General features: G+C 62.0%; 1 protein-coding gene across 3 annotated transcripts; it reads right to left on the bottom strand.

Moving 5' to 3' along the window:
- Positions 1 to 1,477: 1,477 nt before the first annotated feature.
- On the bottom strand, positions 1,478 to 22,288 carry TFCP2 (transcription factor CP2). 3 transcript variants are annotated; one of them, XM_075445693.1, is made up of 15 exons: positions 21,931 to 22,288; positions 14,973 to 15,124; positions 14,279 to 14,355; positions 13,159 to 13,264; positions 12,857 to 12,963; positions 12,052 to 12,204; positions 9,228 to 9,338; positions 8,025 to 8,113; positions 7,496 to 7,544; positions 6,891 to 6,984; positions 6,143 to 6,233; positions 4,885 to 4,991; positions 3,589 to 3,731; positions 2,387 to 2,438; positions 1,478 to 2,256 (listed from the first exon to the last, which is right to left on the bottom strand). In XM_075445693.1, exons 1-15 carry the CDS (start codon positions 22,050 to 22,052, stop codon positions 2,219 to 2,221), a joined length of 1,491 nt encoding a protein of 496 aa, XP_075301808.1. In that variant the 5' UTR covers positions 22,053 to 22,288; the 3' UTR covers positions 1,478 to 2,218. The 3 variants fall into 3 exon arrangements, with proteins under 3 accessions (XP_075301808.1, XP_075301807.1, XP_075301809.1); XM_075445692.1 differs by having other exon boundaries at positions 7,466 to 7,544; positions 21,931 to 22,287; XM_075445694.1 differs by lacking the exon at positions 21,931 to 22,288 and adding an exon at positions 19,929 to 20,075 and having other exon boundaries at positions 7,466 to 7,544.
- Between the last annotated feature and the right edge of the window lie 392 nt (positions 22,289 to 22,680).

Here is a 22,680-nt window from a genome sequence, read left to right as displayed (position 1 = left end):
GCACGCGCCCAGCAACGCCGGCACGCGGAGCTCACCGCGCCCGCAGCGCTGCGGTGCGCGGCCATCGCGCTCCTCGCGTCCCAACGGCTAAAAACCCGGCATTAAAGCGCGCATCTTCCCCAGCACCAGAACGCGAGCCCCTCCGCCCACGGAGCCGCAGCTGCTCCCCAGCGTCTGCAGGGAGAAGCCAGCAAAATCATTCCTTTTTTTTTTTTACATGATTTTTCTTGGCATCTTTACTCCTGACTGATGTAGGAGGCTTTGGCGGCTCGGGGCAGGAGCAGCAGGAGCTCGGGGCGTGCTCGCGTCTGCTGCCAGGTTAGAGAAGCGAGCGGTCTCGCTCCAAGCCAGGCGAGGAGACCAAGCGGCCTCCTCCTCCCCGCCGGAATCACCAGCGGGTGCCTCTGCCCGGACGCTTTGGCCCCGGAGTCCAAGCCCAGGTGGAGAGGATCCGGGATCCCCGCTGCCAGCACTCGGCGACGGCCCTTCCCAGGATTATCCTCTGGATCCCCCGGCTCCTCGCCACCCCTGCCGCGACGCAGCAGCTGGGAGGCGATTTTGGGGGCGAGGGGGAGCTGCTGCAATCCCCACCGACAGTTTTGGGGAGCTGCTGAGCTACATCCTGCCTCCGGCGCCGGAGCGAGCGCCTGCCGAGCAGCGTCACGCGCGATGGGGCAGGGAGACGGGGACGCTACGGGGCCCTTCGCACCCGGACGGAGCCTCAAGCAGCGGCCGCGGGAGCTCGCCCAGTGCAGGCGAAGGATGGGAAGGTTTGGCCAGGACTGAGCCGGCTCGAATCGGTGCGCGGGATCTTGATTGCCTCTCCAGGAAGACGACAGCCGGTCGAGAAAGACAACAGAATCTTTTATGGCTCACAAACAGAAGAGCAGCCGGTGTTTTAGCAGCGGGGACGTGGCCGTCACCGATTGTTGCATCCACCGGTGCCTTCACTCGCCCCACGGGCCGTCCCCTGACCCGAGCCAGGACCTACATCGCCAGCCTTGGGCTGGAGCTCGTTGCAGCCTTATTTAAAAATAAGAGCCCTGCTTTATGTTGTAGTTTTTCTTCTTTTTTGGCTCGGAATGCCCTCAGGGTGATGGTGAGAGGCAGGCGCTACCCCAGGCACCTCGGCCTCTGCCGGGGAGCTCTTACAGGCGGGGAATGGGATCCATCGCCTGCACGGTGTGGCAGATCCTGCACCCGCAGACTCCGCCGCCGTCCTGGAAACCAGCACAGGGGCACTTTTGTCACCGTCAAGCGGCTTTCAGTGAGCCTTTGGCCTCGCCGCCCGCCTCCTCCGCAGCGCACGCAGGGCTGCACCGACGCTGGGGCAGCTGCGGAGGCCGGGCAGGGGGACGCAGGGGCAGCGAGCGGGGCAGCAGGGAGGCGTCGCTCCGAATTTGCAGCACATAGCCAAGTCTTCTCTTTTTTTTTTTTATCTCCCCAAACCATGCAGATAAGAATCCCACAGACCAAGCTCGTTCACTATTTCTTTATCCAACTCAGCTTCACGTTCTGCTCCAGCTTTATACAACTAAATCCGTATATAAAGTTCCTGCCGACCTTAGCAGTCGCGAGGGAAGAGCACCCCAGCCGCACCCGCGCGCACACACACAGCCAACACCATTCTCGGGGCGGGCGAAGAGGAGCGAGACCGAAGTCGCCACCTTTGTCTAACAGACGCGTTGTAATGTTAAATGAAAGCTTCATAAAATCTTTTCAGGAAATCCCTCCCAGCCCTAGCCGACCACTCCGTCAGCACAGCACGCAGCGCGGTTGAGACCTGCTCAGCTCGGCACGCGCCCGAGGGCCAGCTGGCTTTCTCGGGCCAGTCTGAACTCATGTTCTCTTGCCAGTCTGCGGGCGTCGCGGGAGCCGATGCCTCTTGGAAAAGCAGGGCAAAAAAAAAAAAAAAAAAAGCCCTCACGCAGGTCTTAGGTCCCAATGGCAAATTTCTACTGGGAGCTACACGAGCGTGCGACCTGGTGGCTTCAGGCCTCAGAGCTCCAGCCATTCAGCAGCGCGTTACCAACGGCTGTTCGGATGCCGGCAGAGCACGGAGGTCCCCTGCGAGAAAGAGAGCCGAGTGACCAACGGCTCCGGCTCTTTCCGGAGGGTGCCCAGGTGTTTCCAGATCTCTGCTCGCGTCCTTGTGCTGGAAGTGAAGGGTCTTCACGCGCGACGAGAGGACGGCGGGTGCTCCTCAGCCCGTCCCCTCCTATTTTAAGATGATGTGGTAGCTGTCATTGGTTTCAGCTGCAAAAGAAGCAAAGCTCGTGAGCCACCCGCAACAGCGCGGAACCCGCTGGGCTGAGCGGATCCGACACAGGAGCTCCCCAAGAAGTACAGCAGGGAAATAAAAGACGGAGCCCGGGTATCTACGCACCTTTCATGGTGTCCAGAACGAAACAGGATTCGTCTTGGAAGTTCTGTATCATCTGAAAGAAGCCAGGAAAGCCGGCTCAGGCTGCGTTCCAACACAGCGGAAGCGCTCCGCAGCCCTAAGCGAAGGCTTTGTGTTCGGCCGCTCAGCGATGGGCACAGCGTTAGAGCACCGAAAGGGCTGGAAGCTGCTCAGGCAGGAGCTTAGTGCCCTGCGAGGTAGGAAAGGCACCAGCCAGAAATCTTTATTCCTTCCTCCTTTCTCCAGAACCGAAGGTCTGAACCAGCAAGCCAAGAGAGAAACCATCGGACTCTGGGATGCGGGTCTGGAAGCAGAGTCCTCTCACAGCAGTTGCCCCCCATTTTTATAGCCAAGCTAGAGAGCGCGCGCAGCCTGGAGCAGCTCGGGGAGAGCCGTTCACGGCCAATAAACCTCACGGGTTTCAGTGAGGTGCCCCCAGCAGCAGAGCAGCGTCCCCAGACTTCAGTGATTAACTCCCAATCCTTCGGAAACCGGAGGCAACGGAGCCTTCCCGAACACCTGCCCAGGGGACCCGTCTCCCCCCAACCTCCCCAGCAGAGCTCAGAGCATGATCGGACACGAAGCAGCTGAGGGAGGTTCTCCTCCCCCTCTGCTCTGCCCTGGGGAGGCCCCATCTGCAGTGCTGTGTCCAGTGCTGGGCTCCCCAGGTCAAGAAAGATGAGGAGCTACTGGAGAGAGTCCAGTGGAGGGCTACGAGGATGAGGAGGGGACTGGAGCATCTCTGCTACGAGGAGAGGCTGAGGGAGCTGGGCTTGTTCAGCCTGGAGAAGAGAAGGCTGAGAGGGGATGGTGTAAATGCCTCTAAATATCTGCAGGGTGGGGGTCAGGAGGACGGGGCCAGACTCTTTCCAGTGGTGCCCAGCGACAGGACAAGGGGCAACGGGCACAAACTGGAGCAGAGGAAGCTCCAGCTGAACCCGAGGAAGAACTTCTTCCCTCTGAGGGTGCCGGAGCCCTGGCCCAGGCTGCCCAGGGAGGCTGTGGAGTCTCCTTCTCTGGAGATATTCCAGTCCCCCTGGCCGCGGTGCTGTGCCCCCTGCTCTGGGTGACCCTGCTTGGGCAGGGGGTTGGGTGGGGGATCCCCAGGGGTCCCTTCCGACCCCGAACACTCTGTGAAGCGACCCAGCACAAGAGGTCGAAAACGAGCACGCGGAGGCTGTTACCTCGTCACTGATCAGCACGTGTATCCCCGTCGGGCCTTGCTTGTAAATCTGGCTGATCTGTTGGGAGGAGATGCTGAAGAGCTGGGCCAGCTTTTCCGTCAGTTCTACGGCCGTCAGCTCCTCCAGATAAATCGCGTGGTACACTGCGAGGAGAAGAGCTGTCACAGCCAGACGCCAAGCGCAGCTTCGATGCCCGGTCGCAGGGACGCTAACCCAGCCAGCGGATGCTTAGGGGAGCCCCTAACGGGCTGCTCTTCGCCCGGGAACCTCGTGGCCCCGTCGGGAAGGGCCTGCGTGCAGCCCAGCTATCGAGAGCTGCTTTTCAGCAGGTTAAACACCCGCTCTGCTGCGCCCGACTCGCACAGCTATCGTCTTCCCGAGCCCAGGCTGCTAAATCTACGCGCAACCGCAGCCCGTCGCCGGCGTCTGCTCCTGCTACGGGGCCGCAGCGTGCCCCGAGCTACAAAAGCACCGGCTCCACAGCAACCTGGCTCTCATCAGCGTCCCGCAGTGCTGCTGTATTTACGCAGTCTTTGCCCTAAAAAGCCTCTCTTTTGACTAGCGTCAGCCGAGCAGCGCGTTGTCCCTTTCCTGGCGGTTTTCAATCCCAGCAGGATGGAAACGCCACCCCAGCACCCCCCCCACTCTCACGAGCGAGGTCCTGGGGGGAAGCGAGAGGATCCGAGTTGGAGCAGGGCAAGGAAAAGACGAGCTCGCTGCTTTTCCGCTTGCCGCTCCAGTCACGGAGGTGGATGAAGCGGCGCCTGGCGGCACCGCAAATGTGGGTCACTCGCTGCTGCCTGGGCAGCGCTGGGTTCTCGCGGGAGCTTCCCGGCTCAGAGCGGGCAACAGGCTGACAGATTCTGCAGCCACCCATTTGGTGGGCAAGGAGAAAAACCAGCTGCGTAGGCCCCGTGAAAAGGGTTCGCCGCCATCTTCCGGCGCCCTCAGCGAAGGAGAGCGCGCACAACGCCTCGGTTTGCCTACAGAGCCTGCGTTCGGCCTCGCACGTGAGCTCGCTGCCTTCTCGCAGCGGGGAGGCGAGGACGCCGGCAGCCGAAAGCAAAAGCCCCAGACGCTCCTGGAGCCGCTGCGCAGGCTCTGGCAACACGCAGCAGCCCTGGCTGCGAGAGGGGACCTTTCGCCAGCCCAAAACCTGTGGGGACGAGGGGATCGGATGCGACTGGAAACAGCCCCCACCGCATTCCTGTTTGCCGAACCTCCCCCCCCCCGGCTGTTATTTCCCCCGGCTCTGCTGCATCGGCAGCCACCCCAGCCAGGCTTCGAAGCCCTTACCGAAAAAAGTACTGGTTACAGTGTCCCCATCGTCGTGTTTCTGCTGGAGGTCCCTCAGCTGCTGGGACTCCTGACAGACGTAGATGGTCAGTCTGGGCCGCACCATCCTGCGGACAGAGCAGCGAGCAAACACCATCGGCTTTGCTCAAGGACACATCTAGATCCCGGCGCTTTGCCAGCGCTCTTCCCCTCCCCAGGATCCTCAGGAGGAGAAGAGGAGATGGACGAACTCCTCTCGAACCGAAAGGATCGCGGTTGTCCCCACCTTGCTGATGCAGCAAAGGTTTTTGTGAGAAGGGGACAAAGCCTGCACGGGGACGTGGTGCCAGCTGGCTCCCGAGCAGCCAGCTCCCGAGGACGGAGCGGCCGCAGCTCAGAGCGAGCTCTGCCTGGTACCACACACCCTCCTCCTTCTTCAGAGTCTCATTTTGCTGTGCAAAAGCCGGCAGCGTCTCCGGTCCTTCCTGCCCTTCTCCTCCGCCCAGCGCGACCACCTTTCCCCGCTGTCTCCCGAGCCATCGGACGCAGAACATTAAACCCCTAGAATGCTTCCCACCGGCGCAGCTCTTGCTGCCCCGTATCAGAGACCCGCGCTGACGCCTCCCCAGACCTTCCCTCCGGGATACAGCACACCCCGTGCCCAGCAACTCTCTGCCCGGCCGCAGCGGCGCCTTCGGAAATGCTCCAGCTCAGACAGGAGGTCAGTTACACACCAGTCCCTGCTTCTTCAGGGAAAGGGGCAATGGAATATTCCCCTTTTGGGAAGGTAATTCCACTGAGAGGGGGGTCAGGGGACGGAGGAAAGAAGTGCTGTATCGGCTTCTGGCTTGTGGCTGGGTTCTCCGACCCTCAAAGAGTGAGACTGTTTCTAACACTCCTCTCCCACATAGATTTTCCGCCCCAAATTGTCTCTGGAGCGGTTACCCCGCTGGCTAAGTTATCAAATTTGACTGAAAGAGGTTCAGGAAGGTTAATGAAATTCTGCTCTCTCTAAACACTGCCACGGGTTACCCAGAGAGGCAGTGGAGGCCCCATCCCTGGAAACATTCAAGACCAGGTTGGACAGGGCTCTGAGCACCCTGATCTCGTTAGCGGTGTCCCTGCTCGCTGCGGGGGGGTTGGACTGGATGGCCTCCGGGGGTCCCTTCCGACCCAAAACTTTCTGTGATTCTGTGATAACAGCGAGAGCCAAGCAAACGGGCTAAAACAAACACGATTCACCTGCCATCCGCGCCCAGCTTTGAAGCAACCAACCTACCGTCCTTTCAGCGCGTTGAAGAGCCTGATGCCATCCGCAGGGCCGCAGATCTGGATAACGTCTTCTCTGGTCAGCTTCAGTAAGTCTGCACCTTCAGGTTTAAAAATCAAAAGGGAGATTAAAGTCACACAATCCAACCCAAAAATGTCCGGGACGGGTGGGCTCTGGGCACCGCAGCTCTGCTGGCTCCCCCTCCTCCTCCTCCTCCTCCTCCCAGAGTTCACCCCATTCCCAAATTGCTTCTGCCTCCTGCTAACAACCTCCCCCCTGCATCCCCAGAAGGATGCTCGCAAGATTTTTCTTCCAGACTGGTTTTGCAAGAGCTTGTTTTGGTACAACCCCGGGGCCGGCGTTATCAGTTCCAGCCGGCTATCCAGCGCCTCGGTGACCCTGGATAGCGGAGCCCGTATCACCAGGAGAGGAGAGCAAAATAAACACGAAGCGTTTCTTTACACCCAGTGCTTTCCCCCACATCAGCACTGCTCAGCTTGTTTTACGGTCAGCGGGTGCTGCGAGCTCTTGGAAGAGAAACCACCCCAGTCCCCACTATCTTGCCAGTTGGGAGCGAGGTGAGAAACAAAGAACACAGCTTTCAGGAAGCCAAGTTTTATTGTGTTACAAAAAATAGGACATTTTTAAAAGCATTTATATTTGCAGCGGTAACACGAAGATGGCCTCGGGAGCGAGAGGAGGCGGAGCGACTCGGCACAGAGAAGGGACAGACACGGCGGGGGCCGTCGTAACCTACCTGAGAAGTTTCTGAAAAGCCGAGAAAAAGTGGAGAAGCGGTTTCGGTGCAGCCACTGCTGGGCCTCCTGGGGTGTGCTGGTGGGCAAGAGGTTCTGCAACGTAGGAAAAGAAGGGTCACGGCCTCGGAGGGGACGTGGACACCGTTTCCAGCGAGGAACGAGCAGGGGTCAGCTCAGGCAGCGTTTACCATCGCAGCCTTCGATCAAGACCCGAGCGGGCCAGGCTGACAGCACACGCACACAGTGAAGGCCGCAGCCCGGACAGTTTTTTGGTTTAAAAGGCTTCAGAGGGACAGAGAAAGAGGAAGGAAGCAAAGGGGAAAGCACAGCGAAGATCCAGGCAGTAAGTAAAGGTCACAGCGAGCTACCATCAGCTTGCTCACAGCTCCGCATCGCTGGACTGGACATTTTTCACCCTATCGCCTCTTTTTCCAAAAAGGAGTCAAAAAGAAGAAGTTACAGCTCCCCAGACGTTAAACAAGAGCAGTTTCTCCCCCAGCAAACTACAGCCGCCCGCGAACCCGCCCCGCTCCGTCCCCAGACCCCGTTTTTCTGACCTGTGCACCATCCTTACCACAAGCATAAGCTCTGAGGTGTGACTTACATCTGCGATCGGCGGGGGTGGCTCGGGCTGATGGTTCGGAGAGCCATTGCTAGGGCGGGGAGAAAGAGCCAGACAGGGCGGAACACCAAGTTAACGCCGCTCTTCCCCTTCCGGCACGGGATCCCGGCGGGCAGCAACCAACCCCCTCCAAACCCCACAGCCAAGCCCAGCGAAACACAGCGGCAGCAGCAACACCGTCGTGGCTGCAGCGCGACACTTCGTCAGAACGAAGGGCTTGTGGTGGAGCATTAACGCGACGGGGAAAGGCAGAGCGGAGCGGGCTGGAAGCTGAACTGCGATCAAACGCACGCAGGCTTCTCCTGCCGGAGCCGAGCTTCGCTGCAGCCAGGAGAGGTAACAGCGCTCAGCTTCGAGGGCTTTAATTTAATTTTCCCCCTCGCTGACGCAGCCTCTTAGGCTGCCTCCACCCCTGTGCGCCGTGGAACCAGGCCCTTCCTTCCAGCTCAGACACATCAGCCTCTGGCGCGAGGCAGAAATCGATAGCCAGCCAGCCTCTTCGCAGACTCACCCTTCGCCAATGGAAAAACTGCTGTGGGAACTGTTGAAGCCAGGGGACGGCGCGTTGTTGACGTACGTTATCTCCGGCCAGGGAGAACACTGGAAAGGAAAAGCCAGGAGAGTCACAGGATTGCTCTGGGCGAGCGCATCTGCCCCGGGCGGCACAGGTTAACAGCTGTTTGTTGACCGACATGCGACTATAAAACAGAATTAAGGAATAAAGCAGATTAAAAGAAGCCACGCCGATTCACGGCAGACGGTCACAAAGCTCAGCTCTAGCGATTCTTCATCTCAAAAGGCCAAAAGTCACAAAATTCAAACACGGCGAGATAAATGCCTACAAATATCTGAAGGGTGGGTGTCAGGAGGATGGGGCCAAGCTCTTTTCAGTGGTGCCCAGTGACAGGACAAGGGGCAATGGGCACAAACTGAGGCACAGGAAGTTCCGTCTGAACATGAGGAAGAACTTCTTCCCTCTGAGGGTGACGGAGCACTGGAACAGGTTGCCCAGGGAGGCTGTGGAGTCTCCTTCTCTGGAGATATTCAAGACCCGCCTGGACAAGGTCCTGTGCAGCCTATTGTAGGTGACCCTGCTTCAGCAGGGGGGTTGGACTGGATGACCCACAGAGGTCCCTTCCAACCCCTACTATTCTGTGATTCTGTGATTCTGAGATCTGGGATCTAAACCATTGCTCCGGCCCCGGGCTGACACACAGAGCGCCCGCCAGCCTGGGCACCTCCCTGCAGCGCGTCGAGCCTGAATCGGGCACCGACGAGCGTCCCCGAATCCGCCCGGGGCAGGACGAGGGCTCCCTCCCCGGGGCTGCTCAGCCCCGACCCCTCGGACAATCGTATTTTAATAAACCGACACCTTCCGCTGGCACAGGGAGGAAACGCCGGGGTTTTCTGCCAGCTCCCCGCCTCGGTGGCCAGCTGCAAAACAAAGCTTGCAGGGAGAGGTAAAATCTTTTATTAGACGATCTGTTCCAGCAGGGAAAACCCCTCCTGTTTCCAGGCACAAGAGCCCTTTTTCGGGTCGAGTAAGAAATACCTCCTCTCCCTACAAAGTTTCTCTTGCTTTTGCCTTGCAGCTGTTAAGAACTCGGCCAAGGGTTTCGCCGCAGACCAGCCAGTTCCTTCGCCACCCGCGAGCGAGGCGAGCCACGTTTCGTTAAAACAACAACGCCGGCTGCCGCGCGAGAGAGCACCCCACCTCTGTGAGTATCGTCGTTTCGTAGGAAGGCTGGTATTTCTCTTTCTCATGAGGCGTTCGCTTCTCCATCTTTTCCCTGTCCGTTTTCTGCTTCCGATCAGCTCCTTTGGGCTGGAAAGGAGACATTCCCGTTAGAACAGCAGCCTGGGAGGGCGGCAGCGGACGGCTGGACCGAGGCACAAGAAATGCAAGGACCAGAAAAGGTGACTTGTCCTTCTATTTGCCAACTTGTCGCTTTATGGAGGGAAAAGGAGGAGGGCTGGGACTACCTGCTTAGGGCCACAAAGATGATCCAAGGGCTGGAGCACCTCTCCTAAGAGGACAGGCTGAGGGAGCTGGGGCTGTTCAGCCTGGAGAAGAGAAGGCTCCGGGGTGACCTTAGAGCAGCTGCCAGTGCCTGAAGGGGCCAACAGGAAGGATGGAGAGGGGCTTTTCACAAGGGGGTGCAGTGACAGGACAAGGGGGAACGGCTCCAAACTAACAGAGGGCAGATTTAGATTGGATATTGGGAAGAGATTCTTCCCCGTGAGGGTGGCGAGGCCCTGGCCCAGGCTGCCCAGAGGAGCTGTGGCTGCCCCCTCCCTGGCAGGGCTCAAGGCCAGGCTGGATGGAGCTCTGAGCACCCTGGGCTGGTGGGAGATGTCCCTGCTCACGGCAGGGGGGTTGGAACCAGATGACCTTTAAGGTCCCTTCCAACCCAAACCATTCCATGACTCTACCTGCGCAGAGGATTCACTACAGCTGATCTACCCACGCCCCAAAAAAGGGACCCAGAACATCTGAACAAGGAGGTGAAGCCTTTTTTTGGGAGAAACTTCTCCCGGCAGCAGACATTGGCCCTGCGCGGACAGAGGCCGTTTCGTGGCGTCGCGTAGCTGAGCTGTGTCTTCTGCACCTTCCCCCGCCACGCTCAGAGGCGGCATTCCAGCGGCGCGCACCGCACCAGAACACGAGAGCTCTCAGCTACGTCCCTGCCTTTGCCACGGCCTCGGAAAACCGTGCCCTTTCTCCTACGCCCGCTTCACGTGACTTCACTTGCTGCCTTTATCCCGTGCTCCAAGCCCTGAGCAAAGCCGCGAGCGAGAGCGCGGTGTTACAGCCAGCAAAGCCGCCCCGCCGCTCCCCGCGGCAGAACCCCGAGGGAATTCCCGTAACGCTTGGCCGTGCACGCTCTCCGCTGCGGGAGGAATTTGGCCTGGGTGGGCCGACACAGCTGCCCACCCACACACGGACGCCTCCCGCGTGGGCGCCCACGGCAGCGGCAGGGAAGCTGCAGGACTGCCAATACAGCCGGCGGCCGCAGCCCTCCCGCTCCCCCGAGCTCCAAATCTCTTTTCCTCTGGACAGCAAAACCGAGACGAGACCAAGCTACCACCACGCTCGGAGCTGGGCGAGGAGCTGCTGCTCGGCTGCGGCTCCACCAGCCAGCTCCTGCCACGACGATCTCACGGCTGCTCTTCTCTTCCCACGGTCAACACCGCTGCTTCCGGCAGCGCGAAAGGATCTGCGCTCCAGACACCGGCGAGCGTGGGTAAGGGTGTCAGCAGCCATTCCGAAAGGACCGAAACGCTCCCAGCTTTGAGGGGCAGAGGGAGGAAAGGGCAGAGCAGGGCAGGAGGCCGGACGGCGTTCACCCAGCGAGGACACCCTCACGCAGGGAAGCAGGCGCTGGGCGGCGAGCCTGCCGCCCAGGCAGCAGCCCTGATCCCAGGGGAGCGGCTGCGTCGGGCGAGCGGGAGACAAAGCCGAGGCCCTCAGAGACCGTCCTCCACAGGGAGACCGTGCCCCACAGCCACAGCCTCGCCGCTCTGCGTTTTCCTCGTTCCAGGTCATCAGAGCCAACAGCAAAACCCCAAGCCCACAGCCCATCCCTCGGCACGAAGAGCCGAAGCTCAGCGGAAACACCGCGCCAGGTGCCCCGCAGTCTCAGTCCTCCGGGCGCTTCTTTGCGGCCGCCCTTATCTCCCAGCTCCGCCGCCATCCGCTTCGGCTGTCTGCATCAAGACACCGGCCAGAGCTCAAACAAGCCCCAGCAAATCACACCGCTGCCCTCCACGCGTTATAATCCAAACAGGTGAAAGAGAAGCGAGAGAAGGGGCAGGACGCCAAGCCAAGAGCAGCGGGCGCGCTGCCCGATACCCCGCAGCAGCTCCACGGCGGAACTGCAAAGCAGCGCAGGCGCCCGGCCAGGCGACCGCCCCGCTGCGTGCCAGCTCCCCCTCGAAGGGAGAAGAGGAGAGGAGCCATGGCCACGATTTCACGTGGTGTTCCAGAGAGGACGGGCTAACGGAGGCAACCTGAGCGAACCAGACAGCGTGGGCGCGGCGTGCCCCTACTCCTTCCCCGCACAGCCGCCCTCGGGGCGCGACACAAATGGTTTGCGACAGGGACCAGACACCTGCGCCGCTGGAGAGGCCGGATCCAGACGGACCGTCAGATGCAGGTGATAATAAAGCGTGGCGTTTAGACAGACACCAAAGCTCCTTGGGGGATCTCCCAAGCTGATAAGAGGGATCTCCCAAGCTGATAAGACTCAAGACCAAAGGTGGGAGGTTTCAGACGGAGCCAACACAACCCTTGTTCTCCCTGCACGTTGTTCTCGGCTTACTGGTTTTGTAGCCTCAACAGCATCCAGACTTGATTGACAGCGAGGACACGGGGACAGAGCGGTGACGCAAGACCAGAAGGACCAAGAGGCCCTTCCGCTGGCAAGCTCGGTCACCGTCCTGCACCGGCGACGCTCACTGGGGCCGCGGCGTGAACTGGGACTGACTCCCAGTTTGTTTCCCAGCAGGGGAAGGACACGTCAGACGGGCCAGGGTACCTTGAAGACCTTGATCTGGCAGCTGGCAGAGTGCAGGTGCTCCGTGTACTCCCCGTTCTCGTTCTCCTTAAACGTGTCTATCTGGACCCGAAAGGGTACCCCCTTCTCCCCGCCGTGCTTCCGCATGGTGAACTCCGTGCTGATGCAGTGGACCTGGGGGGAGGCAAGGCACCCCGTGGTCAGCGATTCGGCCGCGTCCGGCTGACCACGAGCTTCCCACTCCCCTCGCGGGAGCCGGGACAGCGCTGATGGAACGGGCAACCTGGTGAGAAGGGCGAAATGCAGAGCTGGGACGGGAGCTCCCCGAGTACCCCCAGCGCTAAGGAGTTAAGCGGACGCCACGGCAGAGGTGGAGCCGCATTCTTCCAAGTTTTGCAACCTCTGATGTTACAGAAAAGCGCCGGATCAGCAGGGCAGAGGCCTCGGGCGCTGCAGCCTGTTTATTCTAGGCGGGAGGGCCAGATTTCCGAGCAGCGTTTTACGTTTAGGCAGCTGTCAAGATGCCCAAAAGCATCTGAACGAGATGGGAGACCCCAAATCCCAAAAGCAGCGGGAGCTAAACCACCGCAAAAACGTGGAAAACAACTTAGTGGTGGTCAACTGTGCCTTGTGAACGCACAAACTGCTGCTCTCTCGCACTGCTTGAGGGGAGTGGGCTGTATTTTGGCTGACATCCTTCTACCACCGTAGCACCTGGCTGCTATTTCAGAGCTCTGAGTCAAAAAAGCGTCTCCTTCCCCCTTGGAAAACTTGTTTTTTCCCCTAGATCCACGCAACAGGAGCTGCCCCGCTCCTCCTCTTTCACCTGGATGAACACAGAAGTCCTCTTCGAAGGATCCCACAGAAACTCCACTGTGTTGAGCTGCGTTGGGTTTGCTCTGGGGTCAATGATGCCCACCGACATCGGGATATCTGCAGGGGCACACCCGGAGAACACGCTGCCGTTTGTAGCAGAAGGAAGAGATCCACAGGGAAGAACCAACCGCGTCGCTCAAAGCGCAGAAGCGTGAACAGCGCTTTGTCCCTTCCCAAGGGACCGGGAGCCCGGCTGGAGGCACTTCGGGCATCTCCTCCAGCCCCAGCCCAGGGGCTGCCGCGGGGACTCACCTATGTCCAGGATCCTGTCCCCAGGCCTGTTCCACCGCCAGCCCTCCAGCTGCTGGTGCTCCGTGTACTGCAGCCGCCGGTCGTGGAACACCACCCGGAATATGCTCTGGAGGGGAGAAACCGTCAGTGCCTGGAGCCGCCCCGGGAAACCCGACGTTCTCCAAGCTGCGAGGCATTTCCCAGAGAGAGAAAAGGGGCAGAGAGGGGAGCAGGGGAGCCTGAAGGCTCCAGAAAGGTGCCATAGCAGTAGGAGTGTGGGCAGCAGGGCGAGGGAGGTTCTCCTCCCCCTCTGCTCTGCCCTGCTGAGGCCCCATCTGCAGTGCTGTGTCCAGTGCTGGGCTCCCCAGTTCAAGAAAGATGAGGAGCTGCTGGAGAGGATGAGGAGGGGACTGGAGCATCTCTGCTACGAGGAGAGGCTGAGGGAGCTGGGCTTGTTCAGCCTGGAGAAGAGAAGGCTGAGAGGGGACCTCAGAAATGCCAATAACTATCTGCAGGGTGGGGGTCAGGAGGACGGGGCCAGACTCTTTCCAGTGGTGCCCAGCAACGGGACAAGGGGCAATGGGCACAAACTGGAGCAGAGGAAGCTCCAGCTGAACCCGAGGAAGAACTTCTTCCCTCTGAGGGTGACAGAGCCCTGGCCCAGGCTGCCCAGAGGGGCTGTGGAGTCTCCTTCTCTGGAGATATTCCAGCCCCGCCTGGCCGCGGTGCTGTGCAGCCTGCTGTGGGTGACCCTGCTTGGGCAGGGGGTTGGGCTGGGGGATCCCCAGGGGTCTCTTCTGACCCCTGCCACGCTGGGGTTCTGTGAGAAGAAAGCCCAGCCAGGCGCTTGGGACAGAGGCAGCAAGGTGGCAGCTCACCCCTCCCGAGCGCTGAGCGATCGGCAGTCGCCTCGTGGCTTCACCCCAGGCCCCACGGGACCGGCTGGACACCACCGGCCAGGCTGGTCTCGACACGGTGGGAGAAGGGGCAAGGGAAAGCAGACCCCCCCCAGCCAGCCAGTCCGACCCCCCACGCGCCGTCACGGAGGCCGCTGCAGCAGGGCAGGACAGGAGCTCGCCCGCCGCTCCCTGCAGCAGGGCACGGCCCCGGCTGCACACGCGTACGCGTGCTCCCCACGTACCTTGACCAGTTTCCCATTGATCTCTGGCAGCTCCCCGATTTTCCTGTTGTCCAGCATCCGGATTTCATAGGACTGCCCTGAGGGGAAGAAGATGAGGGCACCCTGCCGTGAGCCAGGGACGGAGCCCGCCTGCCGCCCCTCCTCTGGCATCTGGACGTGTTTTTTGGCCACGACAGACACGCCACTTGATTTTCTCGCCGTGTTTTAGCGAGGGGTCATAGGAGCACGAGCCGTTGGAGCCACACAACGCCCCTCTCCAGGAAGAGACAATCCTCCCCCCTGCTGCAGCCGCGCTTTCCAGGAATCACCCTTCTCAACCCGAGATCAAGAACAGGGAAGGAATCGTTTACGCAAGCTTCATCTGGCTTTGGTCGCCAGCCCTGGTCTCCCAGTCCTGCTCGCAAGCAGCGGGCACCGCTCGAACCCGCACGGCGTTGCCGCTGCAGAGCACCCCGGCACGGGTACGCCAGCGCACCGCCTCACACCGCACGGATCTGAATCAGCTTCAGCCCCACAGGCGATTCCCTGCCGGAAGCAGAGGGCAGGCAGCAAGGCGAAGGAGCTGGCGCTTCCAAACGAGGGCGGTCTGGCGAGCCGCCGCTTCCCGTTCCCGAGGGGAAATTTCCAAAGGTAGAATTTTATTATTTTTTTTTTAAGGTGCTTACATCCACGGAGGGTACCGGGCTTCTCTCACCTTGGTTGAGATAGGTGAGCGTCTCGTCGTGGAGCTTGACGGCGGGGGAGGTGGCAGCACACAGCACGTACTGGAAGGGCAGAATTTTGTTCTCGTTTTCAGGAGGCAAACTCGATTCCTCCTGCTTGAAGATGGGCAGGGCGAGGACGTCGCTGCGAAAGAGATGGGTCAGACAGATTCGTTCCGGCTCTGGCTACAGAGAGACGCGACGCAGCTGGCATTGAGTTCGTCCTCCTGGGAAGAGCTTTGGAGCTTTTTTTAGTTAGAAAACCCCCCCCACACACCCTGACATCTCTCGGCAGAGCGAGCAGCGGGCCCGACACTTGCTCGCGCTGAAGCTTTTTTCAGGTTAGCCTCCCTGCCCACCAAACCCCGCACGCCCCTTCCTTCAAAGCTGAGAGACAACAGAGTTTGTGCTCCAGACCACAGCCCAGCCCCTCCCGCAGCGCGACTCCTGCACCACCCGTGCAGACAGACGCACGCAGGGCGACACGCGTCGCGCCGATGAGCGCCCGTCCTCTTCCTCAGGTACCGGCCCGCTCTCCTCCGCCACCAAACCGGCCCCTGACCCCTTCCCCTGCTCCCAGCAGAGCGGCCAGGAGCTCGTTTGCCCTCCAGGAAAGGCCTGGCATGAATTCGAAGTCTTGGCCAGGTCAAGGTCGATGATTTTTTTTGCCATTGCCTCTCTGGGCTTGTAAAAGGCCCCGCGGTGTGGGGCAAAGCGGGGACAGAGACCCCGGGGCACATCGGACGGGGCAGACGCCCGCTCAGCGCACCGCAGCCTCCCTCCCGCAGCCGGCACCTGCCGCAGGACGCACGCAAGCGTCTCGGCGGGGCGAACCCCACGGGCTCCGCCGTGGGGAGAGCCCTTCTGGCACGACGGCAGCAGGAGGTGGACCCCCCAGAGCTTCCACCGACAAGCCCCCAGCCCCACGAGCCCGCTGCGCTGGGCACCACGCAACCCGCCAGCCCCAAACCGAGCGCGTGGGACGCCCGCGGAGGTCAGACAATGCTCCGCGTCGCCGGCGGCACAGCCCACGCCGTGGGTCCCCACGCCACGGGACGTGGGAGAAACCAGACCCAGGTGGGAGATCGCCACAGGCAGACCCGTCTCTCGCCGAAAGCCGACGAGACTCCTGCCCGGGCGACATGGCAGGGTTGGATCTGCCCTGGGGAGCCGTCGGGACGGCTTCACCACCAGCCATCGACCTGCGCCGGGCCAGGCACCCTCCCGGCTGTACGAGGCGAGTCGTACGGGCGCTCCAGGCCATGCCAGGGAGCAGCACGGAGCCGTTCGGCTGCCGCAGGCTTGGGTTCATCGTCCTCGGGATCACAGAATCCCAGCATGGTCGGGGTTGGCAGGGCCCTCTGTGGGTCCCCCAGCCCAACCCCCTGCCCAAGCAGTGTCACCCAGAGCAGGCTGCACAGCACCGCGGCCAGGCGGGGCTGGAATATCTCCAGAGAAGGAGACTCCACAGCCTCCCTGGGCAGCCTGGGCCAGGGCTCCGTCACCCTCAGAGGGAAGAAGTTCTTCCTCGGGTTCAGCTGGAGCTTCCTCTGCTCCAGTTTGTGCCCGTTGCCCCTTGTCCTGTCGCTGGGCACCACTGGAAAGAGCCTGGCCCCGTCCTCCTGACCCCCACCCTGCAGAGATTTAGAGGCATTTCTGAGGTCCCCTCGCAGCCTTCTCTTCTCCAGGCTGAACAAGCCCAGCTCCCTCAGACTCTCCTCGTAGCAGAGATGCTCCAGTCCCCTCCTCATCCTCGCAGCCCTGCGCTGGCCTCTCTCCAGTAGCTCCTCATCTTTCTTGAACTGGGGAGCCCAGCACTGGGCACAGCACTGCAGATGGGATGCTGTCACGCCGCTCCTGGCACCGGCCAGGAAAAGCCAGGGTGTTCAAGCCCCACGCTACCGACGTTTCCCAGAAGAAGGATGTCTCCAGGCCTTTGTGGCTGGGCAAAAACCTCGCTGCCTCCACTCCCCTGCCATCACAGACACTCTTCCGTACTCAGAAGGCCACGCAGCAACAAGAACTTGCTGAATAAGGTTAATTTTAAAAACACCAGCGATACCACTGAGTGTACGGACACGGATTTAACAGGAATTGTTTCAGGAGCCGACTCCCCGCAGCTGCTGGGAGCCGTAGCAGCAGCCAAGCGTGATCACTCCGCAGCGTACAAACCAGAAGAGCCTCCCACCCACCCACGCGAGCAGAGAACACGCCTGAGCGCGGACGCGACTGCAGGGCATCCCCAGGAGAAAGGCCGCTGGGGACAGGGACAGTGGGGGCCCTTCGAAGGGCAACAGCCCTGATGAGGAGTCAGGCGGCCTTCCTCCCGTTACAGGCTCCTGGGCTTGGGATGCTCACAGAGGCGCAAGGAAGGAGTTAAATCAGCTTTTTTTTTTTTTTCCTTTTCCTTTAGTTGAACATTAAAAAACCTTTCCCAAGGAAGAACTGGACTTGTCTGGCCAAATACCAGCTCCCACCCCACCAGGGCTTTAACCCTTTGGTCTCAGGAGATCAAATACCCGCCCTTCCTCCAGCGCTGTGCCACTAACCCCGATCGCTGCTGCCCAGACGTGAGCAGGAGAGGCCTCCCCCGCCCAAATCCCAACTTCTGGGACACCCCACAGAGCCACGCGGATGCCCTGGCCTCGGCGACGCATCAAGGCGCCGTGGTCACAATTAGGCAAATGACACAACGCGGAGGACGAACGTCCTCGCAGCTCCACCTCCCAGCAGCGGAACGGCGTTCCCTCCCGCGGAAGGGTTTCTCGCCCGCGCGCGCGGAGCACGGACGCTGTCAGATCCCTCGCACGAGGACGCCCAGCGCTAACCTGCTGCGCCCCGACAGCTGGGGAAATTAATTTAAAGCCTACGCCCTGCACAAATTCCCCCGGCAGCCGGAGGAATGCAGGATGCAACTCTGCACGCACGAGCGCTCGTTTTCCTCATCGGCTTTGACACGGCGACGCTTCGATCCCACGCCGACAGCCCGGTTCTGGCTTTGCCTCGCACAAAACCAATCTGGGCGCGAAAGAGCCCCAGCCCAGCCGCGTCCTTCCTGCACGTTCACCGAATCCCAGAGTGGTCGGGGTTGGCAGGGACCTCTGGGGTCCCCCACCCAACCCCCTGCCCAAGCAGGGTCACCCAGAGCAGGGGGCACAGCACCGCGGCCAGGCGGGGCTGGAATATCTCCAGAGAAGGAGACTCCACAGCCTCCCTGGGCAGCCTGGGCCAGGGCTCCGTCACCCTCAGAGGGAAGAAGTTCTTCCTCGGGTTCAGCTGGAGCTTCCTCTGCTCCAGTTTGTGCCCGTTGCCCCTTGTCCTGTCGCTGGGCACCACTGGAAAGAGTCTGGTCCCGTCCTCCTGACCCCCCCCCTGCAGATATTTAGAGGCATTTTGAAGGTCCCCTCTCAGCCTTCTCTTCTCCAGGCTGAACAAGCCCAGCTCCCTCAGCCTCTCCTCCTAGCAGAGATGCTCCAGTCCCTCCTCATCCTCGTAGCCCTGCGCTGGACTCTCTCCAGTAGCTCCTCATCTTTCTTGAACTGGGGAGCCCAGCACTGGACCCAGCACTGCAGATGGGGCCTCCCCAGGGCAGAGCAGAGGGGGAGGAGAACCTCCCTCGCCCTGCTGCCCACACTCCTTGTGATGCACCCCAGGATCCCGTTGGCCTTCTTGGCACCCAGGGCACGCTGCTGGCTCATGGTCACCCTGTCGTCCCCCAGCACTCCCAGTCCCTCTCCACAGAGCTGCTCTCCAGCAGGGCCGCCCCAGCCTGTGCTGGTGCCTGGGGCTGTTCCTCCCCAGGGGCAGGACCCTGCCCCTGCCCTGGTTGAACCGTTGCCGTCATCCCGGCTCCCGCTGGCTTCTCCCGTGCACGCCGAGCTCTCGTGCGACGCTGGAGCCGTGCTCCGCAGCACAGCGCTCTGCTGAAAACCCGCGAGCCCACATAACCACGACCCGAAACCCACGTTTTATTGCGAGCTGCGAAAGGGGAGAGGGGGGAAAAGCCACCTTAGGGTAGTCGCATCCCTATATCTCTGGAACAAGAGTCCAAACGCAATTAATCAGGAATAATCATCACGCAAACGAGGGTTTGCTTCTGCAAGCGGCTGTTGGGGAAGCAGAGCTGCTTTCGGCGCAACAGAGCATCGCCGCGCCGGCGCTGGCCACCCAACCCCGGCGTTTCTGCGCTGTAGGGCGCAGGTAACAGCGTCAGGGCGTGAGAAAAAAAAATAAATCAGTATTTATAGAGGGGACGTGGCTACAGAAGAGCAAGGGAAAGCTCGGCCGCGGCGTCTCCAGGGCAAGGACAACCTCAGCCACCCGAAAACGGCAGCGAAACGCCGCAGCCGTGACCCGCAAGGTGATTTGCGGCAGCGCAGAAAGCGCTCTGTTATTCCCCCCCCCCCCCAAGTTCAAGCTCAGCCCTTTGCTGGGTGGGCTGGGGGACAGCTGGGTGCTCCGGGCACCCCCGGCCCCCGAGCAGCCCCCGGCGCCGGCCCTGCCAGCCCAGCGTGCCCAAACCCAGCTGCCAGCGGCCGGTTTTTTGATTTCAGGCAAACCCACGCAGGGTCCCCACCGGCTCCGAAGGCGCCCGGAGAAGTTGCTGCGACTCCCCGGGACGCGTCTCCCTTTGAAAACAGAATATTTCCCTAGAGAATTCAACATATTTTAGGGAAAGACACTTTGCTTAAGGCCTCTGGTTCTGGGCTGGGAGAGAATCTCCCGGCAAAGAAGGGGGACAAACAATTACACAAAAACTCTGCGGATGGATGAGTCCAGCCAACGCCTGATTCTCACCTCCGCTCTCCCAAAATCCCCGTTCCAGGGAACAACAGCAACGCCAGGAATCCTGGCTCGTTCACAAACGCCAAGCGCAATCCCACCACGCGACTCAAACGAGGAACCGCTCCCAGCCCCAGCGACAGCGCTCGTCTCCAGCCTCCACCTACCAGCGCTCGTTCCCAAGGCAGTAACGGGCCTCTTCCATCGGGATGGGGATGGAAGCGGAAAATCCCCGCGGGGCCAGCACGGAAAAGCCACGAACACGCTCCGAACCCAAGGTGCCTGCCGAAACGTTCCCCCCCTGCCTTCCCACAACGCCGGAGAAAATGTCAGATGTCAGGAGAGGGAGGTCGGCGCGCTCACCTACGGGGCACCCGCTCTATTTACGGGCAGCGGAGGGCAAGAGAAAGGCTCCGAAAGAAGAGTCGGGTTTCAGGCGGCCGAGCGAGCCCCGCGGCCAGCGCAGCGCAGCAGCGGCACAGCCGCCGCCACGGAGCTCAAAGCTCTTTTGGCGCTGGTGATTCCGGCACGGAAAAGCTTTGCAGCCGGGCCGGCGCACGGGGCCGTGCGGAGCCGCGGCCTCGGGAAGCCTCCGGCGCTGGAAACCGGCGCCCGGTGAAGGATGCGAACGCTCCGAAGCCGCGAGCGAACGGAAGATTTCCTCGTGCGGTTACAACTTTCACCGCACGGCCAACGGGTTTCAGCAAATGTGGACGTTACGACGATCCACGCCGCCTCTGCTCGCCCCCTCTGCAAGGAGAGCGCTCGTGCACGGGACCCCTCGCCCCGAAGGAAGGGGAAAGGGGAGGAAAAGGAGCTCCGAAGCTTCACGACTCCCCCCCAAAGCAAGGCTGGGCCTCCCCTGCATAGGCTCAATCGGAAACTCATTCCCTCCCCGGCGAAGGCGACGAAGGAGGAATCCCTCCTCCGAAAGCTGCCGGGAGAGGAGATGGCCGGGCGGCCTCCCAGCTCGCTGCCTTTGGGACTTCGTCGCCCAGGGTTTGGGTTTTTATTCCAAGCACCCCGACGAAACAAACCCCCAAGGCGGCGGCAGGTCCGAACGGCGGCCAGGGATCGCCTCAGCACGGCACCGGCTCTCCTCGTCCCGGAGGGAAGGAGCCGGAGAGGCGGAGGCTGGCAGAGCAGCGCTGCTCCTCCACCTCCCCTGGGCCAGGGCAGCGGGTTGGAAGTTGCTAATCGTCGTTTTTAATCCCGACATTTACCATTTCCAGCTGCAGATGCCGCAGAAAACCCCACTCTGGCGTCCAGGGATCCTCTCGCACGGAGAGCAGAGGCCAGGGAGGCCCCTGGACCTTCGTCCGAACTCCCGGCTGTGTCTCCGGCCCGGAGGGAAAACCAGAGCGGCTTCCTCGGGCCCCGCAGCCCGGAGCGGCTCAGCCGCCTTCTCCACCGCCCGGCCGCAGCCCGGCTCCCGGCATCGCTCCGGTTCCTCCTCCCGGTCGGCTTCGCCTCGGCTCTCCATCGATTTTTGGGCCTCGGCCGAGCGGCCGGACTCCGGAGCCGGGATCGGGAGCGCAGAGCAGTGGAGCCGGGACCCACGGCCGGAGCCGGGGCCTCGTGCGATGCGGTTCGAGCATCCGACGCCGCGAGGTCCCAATCGCTGCGGGCGTGTGCGGGCGCTCGGCCCCGCGGGCGTCCTGCTCCTCTCCTCTGCTCCCCGTTTCGCTCTGAGTCAGGAGGCCAGAGCTGGTCCCACCCGATGAACGCGTGTTAATTAGCCGGGAGGGTCATTAAACAGCGCAAAGCACCGCTCCTGGGGCGATCACCGTACGCTGCGTGAACCCAGAGCAACCGGCCACGGGCCCTTCTCGCCGGCGGCGGGGGCGAAGCGTGGGACGGAGGATTCAGCTGCTGTTCGAGGGCAAACCCTGCGCCCCCCAGCACCCCCCCCCAGGATCAGCCTCCCGGCGAACCCCCAGACCCCGAGCGGCCGCCGGGCTCCTCGCGCCTGCGACCCCCCCCACGTCGCAGCGGCTCCCTCCCGAACCGTCCCCCGGCCACTCAACCTCCAGCTCCGCTCCCCCCATCTTTCGGCTGGGTTTTGGGGCTCCGCAGCCCCCCCTGCCAGCCCCTTGGGGAGGGGCTGAGCGCTTTGGGGGTTCCCGGGGGGTGAAGCCCCCCCAGGGGCGGCGGGAGCAGCCCACCTACCTCATGCTGTAGGCTCCGGCGCCCAGCTCCTGCCCGATGCCCGACAGGCTGGCGTCGAAGTCCTGCACCAGCCCGGACTCGATCACCTCGTCGGCCAGCGGCAGCTTCAGCGCCCAGGCCATGCTCGCCCGCCGACGCGGGGCGCGAGCCCCCGGCCAGGAGGGCAGCGGGGTGGGGGGGGGTCTCGGCCCGGAGCCCCTCGCAGAGGAGAGGTCAGGGGGCTCAGCGGTGCTCGGCGCTTCGCTGAGGGGTCACGAGCCCCCCAGACGTGGGGGAGCAGATGTGGGGACCCCCAGGACCCACTGCCGGGGACTCAACGCTAAACTGCCCCCCCCGCTCCGGCTCCTGCACCCCTCAACTCCTGCGGACCCCCCCAAAGGGCTACAGACACACCCGAGGGGGGACTCACCCCCCGGGAACCCCCAAAGCCTGCAGCCCCTCCCCGAAGTCTTGTCCCCCCTGGGGACCCCCCCAGGCACTGCTGTCCCCCCCAAAGCCCTACACCCCCCCCAAGGGGCTTCCCCCCCGGGGACCCCCCCCAGGCCCTGCTGCCCCCCCCCAAGCCCTACACCCCCCTCAGGAGCTGCACCCCCAGGGGACCCCCCCAAGCCCTGCCGCCCCCCCCAAAGCCCTACACCCCCCCACAGGGGCTGCCCCCCCAGACCCTGCCGCCCCCCCCCCAAGCCCTCAGCCCCCCCCAAGGGCTCCACCCCCGGGGATCCCCACAGGCCCCGCGGGCCCCCCCGCGCT

Source organism: Opisthocomus hoazin, chromosome 32 (assembly GCF_030867145.1).
Source record: "Opisthocomus hoazin isolate bOpiHoa1 chromosome 32, bOpiHoa1.hap1, whole genome shotgun sequence".
Lineage (NCBI taxonomy): Eukaryota > Metazoa > Chordata > Aves > Opisthocomiformes > Opisthocomidae > Opisthocomus > Opisthocomus hoazin.
The sequence above is the reverse complement of the archived record's forward strand: the minus strand, read 5'-3'. Positions and strand labels throughout refer to the sequence as shown.

Coding starts and splice junctions, on each gene's coding strand:
- TFCP2 (XM_075445692.1), bottom strand. CDS start 22,052: ATGGCCTGGGCGCTGAAGCTGCCGCTGGCCGACGAGGTGATCGAGTCC. Junction 12,205..12,856: donor GGACTTCTGTGTTCATCCAG/GTGAAAGAGGAG, acceptor GCCTCCCCCCAG/GTCCACTGCATCAGCACGGA. Junction 2,257..2,386: donor CGTTCTGGACACCATGAAAG/GTGCGTAGATAC, acceptor CTTCTTTTGCAG/CTGAAACCAATGACAGCTAC.